The following is a 21,606-nucleotide window of genomic DNA, read 5'->3' as shown; positions in this document are numbered from 1 at the left end:
CATCGAGCCCATGCACTTTCTTTGTAAGAGCAATCCAGTTAGTTCCATTTGCCCAATCTTTGTGTGTGTGTGTGTGTGTGTGTGTGTGTGTGTGTATGTGTGTATATCTATGTATGTATGTATGTATGTATGTAGTAGTATTGCAAAATGCACATGGTCTTGTGGAATTATTGGGCCACAAAAATCAGTTGGGGACGAAAATTGTCATTTAAATGTATTTTTCAGGTTGGTTTTGTGGTGAAATTTATACATCTTTTTACAATTTTGTACTTGTTACTATTTTTTAACACATTCAAAGCTGAGATTTTTAAAAATTTAAGGATTTAAAATAATCTAAGATTTGGGATAAATAGAAGCATGGATATTTATGGCACAGAAAGAGGCCATTCAGCCAATTACGTCTCTACCGGAACTTCAAGTGCATATCCAAGTACTTTTTAAATGCGATGAGGGTTTCTGCCTCTACCACTCTTTCAGGCAGTGAGTTCCAGACCCCCACCACCCTCTGGGTGAAAAAAATTCTCCAACTCCCCTCTAATCCTTCTACCAGTTACTTTAAATCTATGCCCCCTGGTTATTGGCCTCTCTACTAAGGGAAATAGTTCCTTCCTGTCCACTTTATCTAGGCCCCTCATAATTTTATACACCTCAATTAAATGTCCCTTCAGCTTCCTCTGTTGCAAAGAAAACAACCCCAGACTACCCAATCTTTCCTCATAGCTAAAATTCTCCAGCCCTGACAATATCTTCGTAAATCTCCCCTGTACCCACTCTAGTGCAATCACATCTTTCCTGTAATGTGGTGACCAGAACTGTATGTAGTACTCTAGCTGTGGCCTAACTACTATTTTATACAGTTCCATCATAACCTCCCTGCTCTCATATTCTGTGCCTCGGCTCATAAAGGAAAGTATCCTATATGCTTTCTTAACCACCTTGTCTACCTGTCCTGCTACCTTCAGGGATCTGTGGACATGCAATCCAAGGTCCCTCTGTTCCTCTACACTTCTCAGTATCCTACCATTTATTGTGTATTCTTTTGCCTTCTTTGCCCTCCCCAAGTGCATTACCACACACTCTTGCAGATTAAATTCCATTTGCCACTTTTCTGCCCACCTGACCAGTCCATTGATTTCTTCCTGCAGTCCACAGCTTTCTTCCTCACCATCAACCAGACTGCCAACTTTTGTATTATCTGCAAACAACTTAATCATGTCCCCCCCACCTACATTTAAGTCTAAATGATTGATATATACCACAAAAAACAAGAGACCCAGTACTGAGCCCTCCAGAACCGCACTGAAAACAGCCTCCCAGTCACAAAAACACCCGTCGACCATTACCCTTTGCTTTCTACCACTGAGCCAATTCTGGATCCAACTTGCCAGTTTCCCTTGGATCCCATGGGCTTTTACTTTTCTGACCAGTCTGCCATGTGGAACCTTGTCAAAAATTAGAAACATAGAAAATAGGAGCAAGAGTAGGCCATTCAGCCCTTTGGGCCTGCTCCGCCATTCAAAATGATCATGGCTGATCGTCTAACTCAGTACCCTCCAGAACTAGCTGCGCCTCTAGCCAAGCTGTTCCAGTACAGCTACAACACTGGCATCTACCCGACAATGTGGAAAATTGCCCAGGTATGTTCTGTCCACAAAAAGCAGGACAAATCCAATCCGGCCAATTACCGCCCCATCAGTCTACTCTCAATCATCAGCAAAGTGATGGAAGGTGTCGTCGACAGTGCTATCAAGCGGCACTTACTCACCAATAACCTGCTCACCGATGCTCAGTTTGGGTTCCGCCAGGACCACTCGGCTCCAGACCTCATTACAGCCTTGGTCCAAACATGGACAAAAGAGCTGAATTCCAGAGGTGAGGTGAAAGTGACTGCCCTTGACATCAAGGCAGCATTTGACCGAGTGTGGCACCAAGGAGCCCTAGTAAAATTGAAGTCAATGGGAATCGGGGAAAACTCTCCAGTGGCTGGAGTCATACCTAGCACAAAGGAAGATGGTAGTGGTTGTTGGAGGCCAATCATCTCAGCCCCAGGGCATTGCTGCAGGAGTTCCTCAGGGCAGTGTCCTAGGCCCAACCATCTTCAGCTGCTTCATCAATGACCTTCCCTCCATCATAAGGTCAGAAATGGGGATGTTCGCTGTTGACTGCACAGTGTTCAGTTCCATTCGCAACCCCTCAGATAATGAAGCAGTCCAAGCCTGCATGCAGCAAGACCTGGACAACATCCAGGCTTGGGCTCATAAGTGGCAAGTAACATTCACGCCAGATAAGTGCCAAGCAATGACCATCTCCAACAAGAGAGAGTCTAACCATCTCCCTTGACATTCAACTGCATTACCATCGCCGAATCCCCCACCATCAACATCCTGGGGGTCACCATTGACCAGAAACTTAACTGGACCAGCCATATAAATACTGTGGCTACGAGAGCAGGTCAGAGGCTGGGTATTCTGCGGCGAGTGACTCACCTCCTGACTCCCCAAAGCCTTTCCACCATCTACAAGGCACAAGTCAGGAGTGTGATGGAATATTCTCCACTTGCCTGGATGAGTGCAGCTCCAACAACACTCAAGAAGCTCGACACCATCCAAGATAAAGCAGCCCGCTTGATTGGCACCCCATCCACCACCCTAAACATTCACTCCCTTCACCACCAGCGCACTGTGGCTGCAGTGTGCACCATCCACAGGATGCACTGCAGCAACTCACCAAGGCTTCTTCGACAGCACCTCCCAAACCCGCGACCTCTACCACCTAGAAGGACAAGAGCTGCAGGCGCATGGGAACAACACCACCTGCAGGTTCCCCTCCAAGTCACACACCATCCCGACTTGGAAATATATCGCCGTTCCTTCATTGTCGCTGGGTCAAAATCCTGGAACTCCCTTCCTAACAGCACTGTGTGAGAACCGTCACCACACGGACTGCAGCGGTTCAAGAAGGCGGCTCACCACCACCTTCTCGAGGGCAATTAGGGATGGGCAATAAATGCTGGCCTTGCCAGCGACGCCCACATCCCGTGAACGAATAAAAAAAAAACCCTGTTCCCGCTTTTTCCCCATATCCCAGGATCCCTTTTGAATTAAGAACTATATCGATCTCCTTGAATACTTCTAATGACTTGGCCTCCACTGCCTTCTGTGGTAGAGAATTCCACTACCCTCTGAGTGAAGAAATTTCTCCTCATCTCAGTCCTAAATGGCATACCCCATATCCTGAGGCTGTGACCCCTGGTTCTGGACTCCCCAGCCATCTGGAACATCCTCCCTGCATCTCGTCTGTCTCGTTCTGTTAGAATTTTATATGTTTCGATGAGATCACCTCTCATTCTTCTAAACTCTAGTGAATATAGGCCTAGTCGACCCGATCTCTCATACGTTAGTCCTGCCATCCCAGGAATCAGTCTGGTAAACCTTCATTGCACTCCCTCCATGGCAAGGACATCCTTCCTCAGATAAGGAGACCAAAACTGCACACACTACTCCAGATGTGGTCTCACCAAGGCCCTGTATAACTGCAGTAAGACATCCCTGCTTTTGTACTCAAATCATCTTGCAATGAAGGCCAACATACCATTCGCCTTCCTAACTGCTTGCTGCACCTGAATGCTTGCATCCAGCGACTGGTGTACAAGGACACCCAGGTCTCGTTGCACCTCCCCTTTTCCCAATCTATCACCATTCAGATAATAATCTGCCTTTCTGTTTTTACAACCAAAGTGGATAACCTCACATTTATCCACGTTGTACTGCATCGGCCATGTTCTTGCCCACTCACCCAACTTGTCTAAATCACATTGGAGCATCCTCCTCACAGCTCACATTCCACCCCAGCTTTGTGTCGTCTGCAAACTTGGAAATGTTGCATTTAGTTCCCTCATCCATATCATTGATATATTTTGTGAATAGCTGGGGCCCAAGCACTGATCCCTGCGTTACCCCACTAGCCACTGCCTGCCACCCGGAAAAAGACCCGATTATTCCTACTCTGTTTCCTATCTGTCAACCAGTTCTCAATCCATGCCAGTATATTCCCCCCCACCACCCCATGCCATGTGCTTTAACTTTGCACGCTAACCCCTTGTGTGGGACCTTATCAAAAGCTGAAAATCCAAGTACACCACATCTACTAGTTACGTCCTCAAAAAACTCCAGTAGATTTGTTAAGCATGATTTCCCTTTCATAAACCCATGCTGACTTTGTCCAATCCTGTTAATGCCTTCCAAGTGTTCTGTTATCACATCTTTTATAATAGACTGTAGCATTTTCCCCACTACTGATGTTAGGCTAACTGGTCTGTAATTCCCTGTTTTTTCTCCCTCCTTTTTTAAATAGTGGAGTTACATTTGCTACCCTCCAATCTGAGGTGAGAGTGACTGCCCTTGACATCAAGGCAGCATTTGACCGAGTGTGGCACCAAGGAGCCCTAGTAAAATTGAAGTCAATGGGAATCAGGGGGAAAACTCTCCAGTGGCTGGAGTCATACCTGGCACAAAGGAAGATGGTAGTGGTTGTTGGAGGCCAAGCATCTCAGCCCCAGGGCATTGCTGCAGGAGTTCCTCAGGGCAGTGTCCTAGGCCCAACCATCTTCAGCTGCTTCATCAATGACCTTCCCTCCATCATAAGGTCAGAAATGGGGATGTTCGCTGATGACTGCACAGCGTTCAGTTCCATTCGCAACCCCTCAGATAATGAAGCAGTCCGAGCCCGCATGCAGCAAGACCTGGACAACATCCAGGCTTGGGCTGATAAGTGGCAAGTAACATTCGGGCCAGGCAATGACCATCTCCAACAAGAGAGTGTCTAACCACCTCCCCTTGACATTCAACGGCATTACCATCGCCGAATCCCCCACCATCAACATCCTGGGGGTCACCATTGACCAGAAACTTAACTGGACCAGCCATATAAATACTGTGGCTACGAGAGCAGGTCAGAGGCTGGGTATTCTGCGGCGAGTGACTCACCTCCTGACTCCCCAAAGCCTTTCCACCATCTACAAGGCACAAGTCAGGAGTGTGATGGAATATTCTCCACTTGCCTGGATGAGTGCAGCTCCAACAACACTCAAGAAGCTCGACACCATCCAAGATAAAGCAGCCCGCTTGATTGGCACCCCATCCACCACCCTAAACATTCACTCCCTTCACCACCGGCGCACTGTGGCTGCAGTGTGTACCATCCACAGGATGCACTGCAGCAACTCGCCAAGGCTTCTTCGACAGCACCTCCCAAACCCGCGACCTCTACCACCTAGAAGGACAAGGGCAGCAGGCGCATGGGAACAACACCACCTGCACGTTCCCCTCCAAGTCACACACCATCCCGACTTGGAAATATATCGCCGTTCCTTCATTGTCGCTGGGTCAAAATCCTGGAACTCCCTTCCTAACAGCACTGTGGGAGAACCATCACCACACGGACTGCAGCGGTTCAAGAAGGCCGCTCACCACCACCTTCTCAAGGGCAATTAGGGATGGGCAATAAATGCCGGCCTTGCCAGCGACGCCCACATCCCGTGAACGAATAAAAAAAATTTAAAAAATTGTAAACAATTTTACAACACCAAGTTATAGTCCAACGATTTTTATTCGGAACAGTTCCAAAGTTTATAGAATTTTGGAAGATGATCACCAATGCATCCACCATTTCCAGGGCCACTTCCTTTAGTACTCTGGGATATAGATTATCAGGCCCTGGGGATTTGTCAGCCTTTAGCCCCATTAATTTCCTTAGCACTTTTTTTTTACAAATACTGATTTGCTTCAGGTCCTCCCTCTCACTAGTCCCTTGTTTCCCTAACATTTTTGGGACGTTATTTGTGTCCTCCTTTGTGAAGACAGAACAAAAGAATGTGTTTAATTGTTCTGCCATTATAATTTCCCCCATATCTGACTGTAAGGGACCTGCATTTGTCTTCACTAATCTTTTTCTCTTGACATTTATAGAAGCTTTTACAGTCAGTTTTTATGTTCCTTGCTAGTTTACTCTCATACTCTATTTTTCCCTTAATCAATCTCTTTGTCCTCCTTTGCTGAATTCTAAACTGCTCCCAATCCTCAGGCTTGCCGCTTTTTCTGGCAATTTTATATGTCTCCTCTTTGGATCTAATACTATCTCTAATTTCTTTTGTAAGCCATGGTTGAGCCACCTTTCTTGTTTCATTTTTGCGCCAGACAGGAATGAATAATTGTTGTAATTCCTGCACACGTTCTTTAAATGTTAGCCATTGCCTATCCACCGTCATCCCTTTTAGTAAAGTTTCCCAATCTATCAAAGCCAACTCGCACCTCATACTTTCATAATTTCCTTTATTTAGATTCAGGACCCTTGCTAAAATCCATAAATAATTTTGGTAAAATTGTGAGGATAATCCAGTGACGATTTAGAAATCTGTGATTCCTTGTGGTGATTGTAGCAGTGTATGCAGTGTATGTCACACTTAAACCAATTCACTAAAATTGTGTGAGAACACCACTTGTGTAAGACTCAATTTATCCCTTCAAATTGCTCCTTTTCCTAACACTGTCACCACCAGTGAAGAACCTGTCAGCATCAGCCTTTCACCCAGTTTTGCACAGCTCAGAAGTGCTCTTTTCAGACACAACCCACATTTTGAAGGATGAAGACTGTAATTTTGCTGCTGGGTGTTTTTCCACACTTGATGTAGATATAGCAGCAAGATGTCACCATTCCTTTACTGATGGCACTGAATGGCTCTTCCATTGAGGAAATCTTGGGCGGTCTATCAGAGAAATTTTATAGTGAGGAACTGCTATGTTTGTATAAATGGTTACAAAGTTTGCCTTGAAATAATGTGTCTTATAGAACCAACATAGTTAAAAATATTTCTCCCCTTAACTGTTACCTGATGTGTATGGTATATTTTGATTTTTTTGATGGCTGAGAGTCCATAATATTGATTGTTTTTTTCCACCCCTAGGAAGCAGGTGATAACAACCAGTTCTGCTGGAGGAACCTCTTCTCATGTATAAACCTCCTTCGAATCCTCAATAAACTGACCAAATGGAAACATTCCAGGACCATGGTGCGTCTTATGGATGCCGACAGTGCATTTAGAAGCATTACATAATTCGCTGATTGTATAAACAATAACCTTTTTCTAAAAAAACATTACAGACAAATGATTAACTGTAGAGATGAAAAGAAAAATATTGCGAATGCTTCAAATACACAACCAATTCAGATGAAGTTGTGTACATAGTAACAGTTCACTTAATATGCAAGTGCTGATGGACTTGCTGCGTATTTCCAGCTCATACTGATTCTTTAATTTTAACATTGTTGTGAGATTTCAGTGGCTCTAGTTCAGTGGCACAGTGAAAGCTGAAACCTTAAAAATAAAACGAAAATGACTGCCTTCGGGATCCTGAAAATCCCTTTTCCTGCTTGCAGTCCAATTGTTAAAAACTCCCTTTTAGAACCTCTGTATTGTACAATGCTACATTCCATATTTTGTATAATAAAATTTGACATTTAATCTTTATAATGAAGAATGACAAGTACCGAGGATGCTGTAATGCTCGTCAGTAAGTCATGAGTGGCTTTTCAACCTTTTCTAGGAATGAGGACCTACCATGTTGGAAACATCATGAAGAATAAGATTATTAAGGGCAACCTTGGTCCATAATAACATTTATCACAACACACAGTCACAGCTGTAAACCCCTAAAAAGTAAAATAATTTTAGAAATCTATGTTTCATACCTGTACATTTTTGAATTCAAGCACTTGCCAAATTGTAGTTTGTGCGATTATTAGGTAATGTTATTTGTAAAAGACTATTTCGTCAGGAGGAGTGTTTAAAAAGGGGCCAGACTGTCATCCATTGCCTTGAATGAGCGTTAGTTGATGTCTTGTTTATTATATAGATGCTGGTAGTGTTCAAGTCGGCTCCAATCCTGAAGCGAGCTCTCAAGGTGAAACAGGCCATGATGCAGCTGTATGTCCTGAAGTTGCTGAAGGTTCAGACCAAATACCTGGGCCGGCAGTGGAGGAAGAGCAACATGAAGACAATGTCTGCAATCTACCAAAAAGTGCGCCACCGTCTGAACGATGACTGGGCTTATGGAAATGGTATGTGGCTAATATTTGTACTTCTGTAATATAAAAAAATTGGAATTGCAAATGTTGTGATCATTTAAAATCTTGTTCTCTTTAACTCTTTCTCCACAGAAATCAAAAAGCTGACACTAACCTTGTTTTCCATGTTTTATTTATAGTTAATTTTTATCTCATCTGTTCAGGTTACCATTAACCTGTAAACCATCTCCCTACTGAGAAGACAGGCAGATCTAAAATGGTTGGGATAGTTTTAAAACAGATGGATTTAATTCATTTGAAGAGACACAGAAGAAAAAAACTTGCATTTATATGGTGCCTTGTAGCATCTGAATGCTTCACGCATAATGAGTTACTTTGAAGTGCAGCCACTGTTGTGCAAGTAAATGCAGCAGCCAATTCGTACGTAGCAAGAGCTCACAAATAGCAATTGGATCTGTTTTGGTGGTATTTTAGTTAAGCGATGAATGTTAGCTAGAACACTGGGAGACTACCTGCTCTTGAAAGAGTGGCATAGGATCCTTTTCATCCATCTGAACCACGGAACACCGAGCTGAGTTCTGTTCAACAACACATCCAAAAAACGACACCTCTGCAATGAAGTACTCCATCAGTACTGTAGTGCAATGCCCACCAGGATTATCTGAAGACCCAGAGTAGCACCCTTAATTTATATATATTTTTACTTGTACATTCTCGGGATGTGGGCATCACCGGCAAGGCCAGCATTTATTGTGCATCCCTAGTTGCCCTTGAGAAGGTGGTGGTGAGCCTTCTTGAACCACTGCAGTCCACGTGGTGAAGGTGCTCCCACAGTGCTGTTGGGTAGAGAGTTCCAGGATTTTGACCCAGTAACGATGAAGGAACGGCGATATATGCCCAAGTTGGGATTGTATGTAACTTGGAGGAAAACGTGGAGGTGATGGCATTCCCATGCACCTGCTGCCCTTGTCCTTCTAAGGTGATGGTCGCGGGTTTGGGAGATGCTGTTGAAGAAGCCTTGGTGAGTTGCTGCAGTGCATCCTGTAGATAGTACACGCTGCAGCCACGGTGCGCACAGTGGTGGAGGGAGTGGATGCTGCAGCTGTTGGATGGGCTGCCGATCAAGCGGACTGCTTTGTTCTGGATGGTGTCAAGCTTCTTGTGTTGTTGAAACTGCAGCCATTTAGGCAAGTGGAAAGTATTCCATCACATTCCCGACTTGTGCCTTGTCGGTGGTGGAAAGGCTTTGGGGAGTCAGGAGGTGAGTCACTCGCCGCAGAATACCCAGCCTCTGACCTGCTCCAGTAGCCAAGGCGGTTATGTGACTGGCCCAGTTGAGTTTCTGGTCATTGGTGACCCCCAGGATGTTGATGCCATTGAATGTCAAGAGGAGGTGGCTAGACGCACTCTTGTTGGAGGTGGTCGTATATCCAAGTATGCTGATGACACTAAGTGGTGTAGATGGGAGTAGAAAGTTGCAAGGGAACATTGATAAATTAGCTGAGTGGGCAAAACTGGCAGATGGAGTTCAGCATTGGGAAGTGTGAGATCATTCACTTTGGACCTAAGAAAGATAGATCAGAGTATTTTCTAAATCGTGAGAAGTTAGGAACTGTGGAGGAGCAGAGAGATTTTGGGGTCCATGTACAGAAATCACTTTTTTAAAAAAAAAAACTAGGACAAGTACAAAAATTAATTAAAAAGGCTAATGGAATGTTAGCCTTCATCTCAAGGGGGCTGGAATACAAAGAGGTTGGAGTTATGCTACAGTTGTATAAAGTTCTGGTTAGACAGCATCTGGAGTACTGCATTCAGTTCTGGGCAATGCATCTCAGGAAGGATATATTGGCTTTGGAGAGGGTGCAATGCAGGTTCATTAGTATGATACCAGGACTAAAAGGGTTAAATTATGAGGACAGGTTGCATAGATAAAGCTTGTGTTCCCTTGAATATTTAAGATTAAGGGGTGATATAATTGAGGTGTTTAAGATGATTAAAGGATTTGATAGAGTAGGTAGAGAGAAACTATTTCCTCTGGTGGGGGGAGTCCAGAACAAGGGGGCATAACCTTAAAACTAAAGCTAGGGCATTCAGGAGTGATGTCAGGAAGCACTTCTTCACACAAAGGGTAGTGGAAATTTGGAATTGTCTCACCCAAAAAAATGTTGAGGCTAGGTCAATTGAAAATTTAAAAACTGCAGAATTATGGGGAAGGAGCAGACGAGTGGGACTAAGTGGATAGCTCTTTCGAAGAGCCCGATGGGCCAAATGTCCTCCTGTGTTGTATGATTCTATTATAGATAAATGGAGTTAACATACAGATCAGCTGTGATCTAATTGAATGGCAGAACACGTTCGAGGGACTGAATGGTCTACTTCTGTTTTTATGTTTCTGTATCATTGCCTGGCACTTGGGTGGTGCAAATGTTACTCGCTGCTTATCAGACTAAGCCTGGATGGTGTCCAGGGCTTGCTGCATGTGGGCATGGACTGCTTCATTATCTGAGGAATTGCGAATGGAGCTGAAGACTGGAATCATCAGCTAACAGCCCCACCTCTGACCTTATGATGGGGGGAAGGTCATTGATGAAATAGCTGATGATAGTTGAGCCTAGGACGCTGTTCTGAGGAACTCCTGCAGTTGATGTCCTGGGGCTGAGATGATTGGCCTCCAACAACGACAGCCATCTTCCTTTGTGCTAAGTATGACTCCAGCAACTGGAAGAAACATAGAAAATAGGAGCGGGAGTAGGCCATTCGGCCCTTTGGGCCAGCTCCGCCATTCACAATGATCATGGCTGATCGTCTAACTCAGTACCCTGTTCCTGCTGTTTCCCCATATCCCTTGATCACTTTAGCATTAGGAAATATATCGATCTCCTTCTTGAATACACCTAATGACTTGGCCTCCACTGCCTTCTGTGGTAGAGAATTCCACAGGTTCACCACCCTCTGAATGAAGAAATTTCTCCTCATCTCAGTCCTAAATGTCCTACCCCGTATCCTGAGACTGTGACCCCTGGTTCTGGATTCCCCAGCCATCGGGAACATCCTCCCTGCATCTAGTCTGTCTAGTCCTGTTAGAATTTTATATGTTTCGATGAGATCACCTCTCATTCTTCTAAACTCCAGTGGATATAGGCCTAGTCGACCCAATCTCTCCTCATACATTAGTCCTGCCATCCCAGGAATCAGTCTGGTAAACCTTCGTTGCACTCCCTCCATGACAAGGACAACCTTCCTCAGATAAGGAGACCAAAACTGCACACAATACTCCAGATGTGGTCTCACCAAAGCTCTGTATAACTGCAGTAAGACATGCCTGCTCCTGTACTCAAATCATCTTGCAATGAACACCAACATACCATTCGCCTTCCTAACTGCTTGCTGCAGCTGAATGCTTGCTTTCACAAACTGGTGTACAAGGACACCCAGGTCTCGTTGCATCTCCCCTTTTCCCAATCTATCACCATTCAGATAATCTGCCTTGCTGTTTTTACAACCAACGTGGATAACCTCACATTTATCCACGTTATACTGCATCGGCCATGTTCTTGCCCACTCACCCAACTTGTCTAAATCATATTGGAGCATCCTCCTCACAGCTCACATTCCACCCCAGCTTTGTGTCGTCTGCAAACTTGGAAATGTTACATTTAGTTCCCTCATCCAAATCATTGATATATATTGTGAATAGCTGGGGCCCAAGCACTGATCCCTGCGTTACCCCACTAGTCACTGCCTGCCACCTGGAAAAAGACCCGTTTATTCCTACTCTCTGTTTCCTGTCTGTCAACCAATTCTCAATCCATGCCAGTATATTCCCCCCAATCCCATATGCTTTAATTTTGCACACTAACCTCTTGTGTGGGACCTTATCAAAAGCCTTCTGAAAATCCAAATACACCACATCCACTGGTTCTCCCCTATCTATTCTACTAGTTACCTCCTCAAAAAACTCCAGTAGATTTGTTAAGCATGATTTCCCTTTCATAAACCCATGCTGACTTTGTCCAATCCTGTTAATGCCCTCCAAGTGTTCTGTTATCACATCTTTTATAATAGACTATCATTTTCCCCACTGCTGATGTTTGGCTAACTGGTCTGTAATTCCCTGTGTTTTCTCTCCCTCCTTTTTTAAATAATGGGGTTACATTTGCCACCCTCCAATCTGTAGGAACTGTTCCAGGGTCTATAGAGTTTTGGAAGATGATCACCAATGCATCCACTATTTCCAGGGCCACTTCCTTTAGTACTCTGGGGTGTAGATTATCAGACCCTGGGGATTTGTCAGCCTTTAGCCCCAGTAATTTCCCTAGCACTTTTTTTAGTAATACCGGTTTCCTTCAGTTCCTCCCTCTCACTGGACCCTTGGGAGGTTATTTGTGTCCTCCTTTGTGAAGACAGAACCAAAGTTTGTGTTTAATTGTTCTGCCATTTCTTTGTTCCCCATTATAATTTCCCCCATTTCTGACTGTAAGGGACCTACATTTGTCTTCGCTAATCTTTTTCTCTTGACATATTTATAGAAGCTTTTACAGTCAGTTTTTATGTTCCCTGCTAGTTTACTCTCATACTCTATTTTCCCCCTCTTAATCAATCTCTTTGTCCTCCTTGCTGAATTCTGAAATGCTCCCAATCCTCAGGCTTGCTGCTTTTTCTGGCAATTTTATATGTCTCCACTTTGGATCTAATACTATCCCTAATTTCTTTTGTAAGCCACGGTTGAGCCACCTTTCCTGTTTTATTTTTGCGCCAGACAGGAATGAATAATTGTTGTAATTCCTGCACACGTTCTTTAAATATTAGCCATTGCCTATCCACCGTCATCCCTTTTAGTAAAGTTTCCCAATCTAGCATAGCCAACTCGCACCTCATACTTTTGTAATTTCCTTTTATTTAGATTCAGGACCCCAGTTTTGGATTCAACTACTTCATTCTCCATCTTAATGAGGAATTCTATCATGTTATGGTCGCTCTTCCCTAAGGGACTGCGCACAACAAGATTGTTGATTAATCCTTTCTCATTGCACAATACCCAGTCTAGGATCGCCTGTTCTCTAGTTGGTTCCTCAATATATTGGTCTAGAGAACCATCACGTACACACTCCAGGAATTCCTCCCCCACAGTATTAATGCTAATTTGGTTTGACCAATCTATTTAAGATTAAAGTCACCCATGATTATAGTTGTACCCTTGTTAGACTGTTCTTAGATCTTCTTAGAAGGTTTTCCCCCTGATTCCCATTGGATTCAGCTTTACAAGGGCTGCTTGGTGCTACACTCGTTCAAATGCTGCGTTGATGTCAAAGGCAGTCACTCTCGCCTCACTTCTGGAATTCAGCTCCTGTATCCATGTTTGAAGCAAGGTTGTAATGAGGTCTGGAGTTCAGTGGTCCTGACAGAACCCAAACTGAGCATCAGTGAGCAGGTTATTGGTGAATACGTGCCGCTTGAAAGCACTGTTGACGACACCTTCCATCCCTTTACTGATGATTGAGAGTAGGCTGATGGGGCAGTAATTGGCTGGGTTAGATTTTGCCTGCTTTTTGTGGAGAGGACAATCTTGGGCAGTTTTCCACATTGTTGGTGCCAGTAGCCATTGCTGTGTCCAGTGCATTCAGCTGTTTCTTGATATTACGTGGAGTGAATCGAATTGGCTGCAAACTGGCATCTGTGTGGGGACCTTTTATATCCAGAGGACTAGAGTACAAGGGGGCAGAAGTTATGCTGCAGCTATACAAAACCCTGGTTAGACTGCACCTGGAGTACTGTGAGCAGTTCTGGGCACCGCACCTTCGGAAGGACATAATGGCCCTGGAGGGAGTGCAGCGTAGGTTTACTAGAATGATACCCGGACTTCAAGGGTTAAGTTACGAGGAGAGATTACACAAATTGGGGTTGTATTCTCTGGAGTTTCGAAGGTTAAGGGGTGATCTGATCGAAGTTTATAAGATATTAAGGGGAATGGATAGGGTGGATAGAGAGAATCTATTTCAGCTGGTTGGGGATTCTAGGAGTTCATAGAATCATAGAATCATAGAAGTTACAACATGGAAACAGGCCCTTCGGCCCAACATGTCCATGTCGCCCAGTTTATACCACTAAGCTAGTCCCAATTGCCTGCACTTGGCCCATATCCCTCGATACCCATCTTCCCCATGTAACTGTCCAAATGCTTTTTAAAAGACAAAATTGTACCCGCCTCTACTACTGCCTCTGGCAGCTCGTTCCAGACACTCACCACCCTTTGAGTGAAAAAATTGCCCCTCTGGATCCTTTTGTATCTCTCCCCTCTCACCTTAAATCTGTGCCCCCTCGTTATAGACTCCCCTACCTTTGGGAAAAGATTTTGACTATCGACCTTATCTATGCCCCTCATTATTTTATAGACTTCTATAAGATCACCCCTTAACCTCCTACTCTCCAGGGAATAAAGTCCCAGTCTGTCTAACCTCTCCCTGTAAGTCAAACCATCAAGTCCCGGTAGCATCCTAGTAAATCTTTTCTGCACTCTTTCTAGTTTAATAATATCCTTTCTATAATAGGGTGACCAGAACTGTACACAGTACTCCAAGTGTGGCCTCACCAATGCCCTGTACAACTTCAACAAGACATCCCAACTCCTGCATTCAATGTTCTGACCAATGAAACCAAGCATGCTGAATGCCTTCTTCACCACCCTATCCACCTGTGACTCCACTTTCAAGGAGCTATGAATCTGTACTCCTAGATCTCTTTGTTCTATAACTCTCCCCAACGCCCTACCATTAACGGAGTAGGTCCTGGCCCGATTCGATCTACCAAAATGCATCACCTCACATTTATCTAAATTAAACTCCATCTGCCATTCATCGGCCCACTGGCCCAATTTATCAAGATCCCGTTGCAATCCTAGATAACCTTCTTCACTGTCCACAATGCCACCAATCTTGGTGTCATCTGCAAACTTACTAACCATGCCTCCTAAATTCTCATCCAAATCATTAATATAAATAACAAATAACAGCGGACCCAGCACCGATCCCTGAGGCACACCGCTGGACACAGGCATCCAGTTTGAAAAACAACCCTCGACAACCACCCTCTGTCTTCTGTCGTCAAGCCAATTTTGTATCCAATTGGCTACCTCACCTTGGATCCCATGAGATTTAACCTTATGTAACAACCTACCATGCGGTACCTTGTCAAATGCTTTGCTGAAGTCCATGTAGACCACGTCTACTGCACAGCCCTCATCTATCTTCTTGGTTACCCCTTCAAAAAACTCAATCAAATTCGTGAGACATGATTTTCCTCTCACAAAACCATGCTGACTGTTCCTAATTAGTCCCTGCCTCTCCAAATGCCTGTAGATTCTGTCCCTCAGAATACCCTCTAACAACTTACCCACTACAGATGTCAGGCTCACTGGTCTGTAGTTCCCAGGCTTTTCCCTGCCGCCCTTCTTAAACAAAGGCACAACATTTGCTACCCTCCAATCTTCAGGCACCTCACCTGTAGCGGTGGATGATTCAAATATCTCTGCTAGGGGACCCGCAATTTCCTCCCTAACTTCCCATAACGTCCTGGGATACATTTCATCAGGTCCCGGAGATTTATCTACCTTGATGCGCGTTAAGACTTCCAGCACCTCCCTCTCTGTAATATGTACACTCCTCAAGACATCACTATTTATTTCCCCAAGTTCCCTAACATCCATGCCTTTCTCAACCGTAAATACCGATGTGAAATATTCATTCAGGATCTCACCCATCTCTTGTGGTTCCGCACATAGATGACCTTGTTGATCCTTAAGAGGCCCTACTCTCTCCCTTGTTACCCTTTTGCCCTTTATGTATTTGTAGAAGCTCTTTGGATTCACCTTTGCCTGATCTGCCAAAGCAATCTCATATCCCCTTTTTGCCCTCCTGATTTCTCTCTTAACTCTACTCCGGCAATCTCTATACTCTTCAAGGGATCCACTTGATCCCAGCTGCCTATGCATGTCATATGCCTCCTTCTTATTTTTGACTAGTGCCTCAATCTCCCGAGTCATCCAAGGTTCCCTACTTCTACCAGCCTTGCCCTTCACTTTATAAGGAATGTGCTTACACTGAACCCTGGTTAACACACTTTTGAAAGCCTCCCACTTACCAGACGTCCCTTTGCCTGCCAACAGACTCTCCCAATCAACTTCTGAAAGTTCCTGTCTAATACCATCAAAATTGGCCTTTCCCCAATTTAGAATTTTAACTTTTGGGCCAGACCTATCCTTCTCCATAGCTATCTTAAAACTAATGGAATTATGATCACTGGTCCCAAAGTGATCCCTCACTAACACTTCTGTCACCTGCCCTTCCTTATTTCCCAAGAGGAGGTCAAGTTTTGCCCCCTCTCTAGTTGGGCCATCCACATACTGAATGAGAAATTCCTCCTGAATACACTCAACAAATTTCTCTCCATCCAAGCCCCTAATGCTATGGCTGTCCCAGTCAATGTTGGGAAAGTTAAAGTCCCCTACTATTACCACCCTATTTTTCTTGCAGCTGTCTGTAATCTCCTTACATATTTGCTCCTCAATTTCCCGTTGACTATTTGGGGGTCTGTAGTACAATCCTATCAAAGTGATCTCTCCCTTCTTATTTTTCAGTTCTACCCATATGGACTCAGTGGGCGAACCCTCGGATATATCCCCTCTCACTACTGCCGTGATGTTCTCCCTAATCAAGAACGCAACTCCCCCTCCTCTCTTACCTCCTGCTCTATCTTTCCTATAGCATCTGTACCCTGGAACATTGAGCTGCCAGTCCTGCCCCTCCCTTAGCCATGTTTCAGTAATAGCTATAACATCCCAGTCCCATGTACCCATCCATGCCCTGAGTTCATCTGCCTTGCCCATCAGACTTCTTGCATTGAAATAAATGCAGTTTAATCTAGTCTTCCCTTGGTCTTTGCCCTGCTTTCTCAGACCATCTGTCCGGTCATGTTCTGTACACTCTCCCTTACTGCCTTTTGTTTCTGTCACCACTTTATTTCCCACTGACTTCCTGCATCGGTTCCCATCCCCCTGCCACATTAGTTTAAACCCTCCCCAACAGCACTAGCAAACACTCCCCCTAGGACATTGGTTCCAGTCCTGCCCAGATGCAGACCGTCCAATTTGTACTGGTCCCACCTCCCCCAGAACCGGTTCCAATGGCCCAGGAATTTGAATCCCTCCCTCTTGCACCATCTCTCAAGCCACGTATTCATCTTAGCTATCCTGTCATTCCTACTCTGACTAGCCCGTGGCACTGGTAGCAATCCTGAGATTACTACCTTTGAGGTCCTACTCTTTAGTTTAACTCCTAACTCCCTAAATTCAGCTTGTAGGACCTCATCCTGTTTTTTACCTATATCGTTGGTGCCTATATGCACCACGACAACTGGCTGTTCACCCTCCCCCTCCAGAATGTCCTGCAGCCGCTCCGAGACATCCTTGACCCTTGCACCAGGGAGGCAACATACCATCCTGGAGTCTCGGTTGCGTCCGCAGAAACGCCTGTCTATTCCCCTTACAATCGAGTCCCCTATCACTATAGCTCTGCCACTCTTTTTCCTGCCCTCCTGTGCAGCAGAGCCAGCCACGGTGCCATGAACCTGGCCACTGCCACCTTCCCCTGGTGAGCCATCTCCGCCAACAGTATCCAAAACGGTATACCTGTTTTGGAGGGAGATGACCGCAGGGGACCCCTGCACTGCCTTCCTACTCTTCCTCTGTCTGTTGGTCACCCATTCACTATCTCCCTCAGTAATTTTTATCTGCGGTGTGACCAACTCACTGAACGTGCTATCCACGACTTTCTCAGCATCGCGGATGCTCCAAAGTGAGTCCATCCGCAGCTCCAGAGCCGTCAAGCGGTCAAACAATAGCTGCAGCTGGACACACTTCCCGCAGGTGAAGGAATCAGGGATACAGGAAGGATCCCTGAATTCCCACATCCCACAAGAGGAACATGACACGGCGCTGGGATCTCCTGCCATGACTTAACCCTTAAATTAGCTTAAGAACAACTACAATGTCAAGAGAAAAAAAAAGGAAAGAAAAACTACTTACCACTCCCTTTAAGGAGTTTACTCCTTTAAATTGTTCTCAATTTAGAGAATGTTAACTACACTAGGGACCTTGATTCACTAAAAAATAAACGCTACTTCCTATAAGACCTGCAGACCTTCCCTTTCCTTTTACTTCAGTTACTGTAGATAAGGAGAAATACTCACCTGAACCTACTCACCAATCAGGTGCCTCCCCTGTGTCGCGTCCCGATCTGATTCCTGACGTCACTTCGAACTCGGTCGCAGCTCCGCTCGGCTCCTCTCAGCGCTCTAAAATCCCGCCTTTTATCGGACGCTCCCTCCGCTCGGCTCGGCTCCTCTCAGCGCTCTGAAATCCCGCCTTTTATCGGACGCTCCCTCCGCTCGGCTCGGCTCCTCTCAGCGCTCTGAAATCCCGCCTTTTATCGGACGCTCCCTCCGCTCGGCTCGGCTCCTCTCAGCTGTTCTCAGCGCTCTGAAATCCCGCCTTTTATCGGACGCTCCCTCCGCTCGGCTCGGCTCCTCTCAGCTGTTCTCAGCGCTCTGAAATCCCGCCTTTTATCGGACGCTCCCTCCGCTCGGCTCGGCTCCTCTCAGCGCTCTGAAATCCCGCCTTTTATCGGACGCTCCCTCCGCTCGGCTCGGCTCCTCTCAGAGTTGGGGGCACAGTCTAAAAATTAGAGCCAGACTTTTCAGGAGCGAAATTAGAAAACATTTCTACACAAAAAGGGTGGTAGAAGTTTGGAACTCTCTTCCGCAAATGGCAATTGATACTAGCTCAATTGCTAAATTTAAATCTGAGATAGATAGCTTTTTGGCAACCAAAGGTATTAAGGGATATGGGCCAAAGGCGGGTATATGGAGTTAGATGACAGATCAGCCATGATCTTATCAAATGGCAGAGGCACGAGGGGCTGAATGGCCTACTCCTGTTCCTATGACCTCAGGACGAAGCTGAGAAGGATCACCCACACGGTTCCCCCTCGTTGCCTTCGCTAGATTCCCCTTACCCTGCTGACAGTTAGTCACATGCTCCTCTTCCTATACCCGTTTCTCTCCATGTGATGTGCTGTCTTAAAATCATAGAAATTTACGGCACAGAAGGAGGCCATTCGGCCCATCATGTCTGTGCCAGCCGAAAAAGAGCTATCCAGCCTAATCTCACATTCCAGCTCTTGGTCCGTAGCCTTGTAGGTTACAGCACTTCAAGTGCACATCCAAGTACTTTTTCAATGCAATGAGGGGTTCTGCCTCGATCACCCTTTCAGGCAGTGAGTTCCAGACCCCCACCACCCTAATTTCTCCTCCGCTCCCCTATAATCCTTCTACCAATTACTTTAAATCTATGCCCCCTGGTTATTGACCTCTCTGCTGAGGGAACTTTATCTACGCCCCTTCCTATTCACTCTATCTAGGCCCCTCATAATTTTATACACCTCAATTAAATGTCCCCTCAGCTTCCTCCGTTGCAAAGAAAACAACCCCAGACTACCCAATCTTTCCTCATAGCTAAAATTCTCCAGTCCTGAAAATATCTTCATAAATCTCCCCTGTACCCTCTCTAGTGCAATCACATCTTTCCTGTCATGTGGTGACCAGAACTGTACGTAGTACTCCAGCTGTGGCCTAACTAGAGTTTTATGCAGTTCCATCATAACCTCCCTGCTCTTATAGTCTATGCGTCAGCTAATAAAGAAAAGTATTCCATATGCCTTCTTAACCACCTTGTCTACCTGTCCTACTACCTTCAGGGATCTGTGGACATGCACTTCAAGGTCCCTCTTTTCCTCTACACCTCAGTATCCTCCCATTTATTGTGTATTCCCTTGCCTTGTTTGCCCTCCCCAAATGCATTACCTCACACTTCTCTGGATTGAATTCCATTTGCCACTTTTCTGCCCACCTGACCAATCCACTGATATCTTCCTGCAGTCTACAGCTTGCTTCCTCACTATCAACCACATGGCCAATCTTTGTATCATCTGCACACTTCTTAATCATGCCCCCTACATTTAAGTCTGAATCATTGATATATACCACAAAAAGCAAGAGACTTCCAGTCACAAAAACACCTGTCGACCATTACCCTTTGCTTCCTGCCACTGAGTCAATTCTGGATCCAACTTGCCACTTTCCCTTGGACCCCATGGGCTTTTACTTTTCTGACCAATCTGCCATGTAGGTTCTTGTCAAAAGCCTTGCTAAAATCCATGCTGACTACCTCAAACGCGCTATCCTCATCGACCGTCCTTGTTACCACCTCAAAAAATTCAGTCAAGTTAGTCAGATACGACCTTGCCTTAAAAATCCATGCTGACTGTCCTTTATTAATCCGTGCCTTTCTAAGTGATGATTAATACAGTCACTCAGAATTTTTTCCAATTATTTGTTCACCACAGAGTTACGGCTGACTGGCCTGTAATTACTCAGTCCATCCCTCTCTCCCTTTTTAGACAACGGTACAACTTTAGCAGTCCTTCAGTCCTCCGGCATCACGGCTGTAAGCCAGAGAGGATTGGAAAATGATGGTCAGAGCCTCCACTATTTCCTACCTCCTTTTAATGGCCTGGGATACATTTCATCCGGGCCTGGCGATTTATCTACTTGCAAAGATGCTAAACCCCTTAATATTTCCCCTCACTATGTTTATCCCATCCATTGTTTCACATTACATAAGAACATAAGAAATTGGAGCAGGAGTAGGCCAATCGGCCCCTCGAGCCTGCTCCGCCATTCAATAAGATCATGGCTGATCTGATCCCAACCACAAATCTAAAGAACACAAGAAGTCGGAGCAGGACCCGGCCACATAGCCCCTGGGCCCTCTCCGCCACCCACAGGGCATTGACCGATCCGAACTCAGCTTCATGTCCAATTTCCTGCCTGCTCCCCATAACCCCTAATTCCCTTTACTTCTAGGAAACTGTCTATTTCTGTTCTAAATTTATCTAATGATGTAGCTTCCACAGCTTCCTGGGGCAGCAAATTCCACAGTCCTACCACCCTCTGAGTGAAGAAGTTTCTCCTCATCTCAGTTTTGAAAGAGCAGCCCCTTATTCTAAGATTATGCCCCCTAGTTCTAGTTTCACCCATCTTTGGGAACATCCTTACTGCATCCACCCGATCAAGACCCTTCACAATCTTATATGTTTCAATAAGATCGCCTCTCATTCTTCTGAACTCCAATGAGTAGAGTCCCAATCTACTCAACCTCTCCTCATATGTCCGCCCCCTCATCCCCGGGATTAACCGAGTGAACCTTCTTTGTACTGCCTCGAGAGCAAGTATGTCTTTTCTTAAGTATGGAGACCAAAACTGTATGCAGTATTCCAGGTGCGGTCTCACCAATACCTTATATAACTGCAGCAATACCTCCTTGTTTTTATATTCTATCCCCCTAGCAATAAAAGCCAACATTCCGTTGGCTTTCTTGATCACCTGCTGCACCTGCATACCAACTTTTTGATT

The 21,606-nt window shown here is 45.2% G+C and overlaps 1 protein-coding gene across 1 annotated transcript in view; it reads left to right on the top strand.

The window, feature by feature from the left end:
* Window positions 1-21,606, top strand: part of strip1 (striatin interacting protein 1) — a 139,490-nt gene that overhangs the window by 104,354 nt on the left and 13,530 nt on the right. The window contains exons 19-20 of the mRNA XM_068007761.1: window positions 6,962-7,066; window positions 7,911-8,115. Coding sequence (XP_067863862.1) covers window positions 6,962-7,066; window positions 7,911-8,115 — 310 coding nt within the window. The remainder of the gene's footprint in view (window positions 1-6,961; window positions 7,067-7,910; window positions 8,116-21,606) is intronic.

Source organism: Heptranchias perlo, chromosome 27, assembly GCF_035084215.1.
Source record: "Heptranchias perlo isolate sHepPer1 chromosome 27, sHepPer1.hap1, whole genome shotgun sequence".
Classification (NCBI taxonomy): Eukaryota; Metazoa; Chordata; class Chondrichthyes; order Hexanchiformes; family Hexanchidae; genus Heptranchias; species Heptranchias perlo.
The sequence above is the reverse complement of the archived record's forward strand: the minus strand, read 5'-3'. Positions and strand labels throughout refer to the sequence as shown.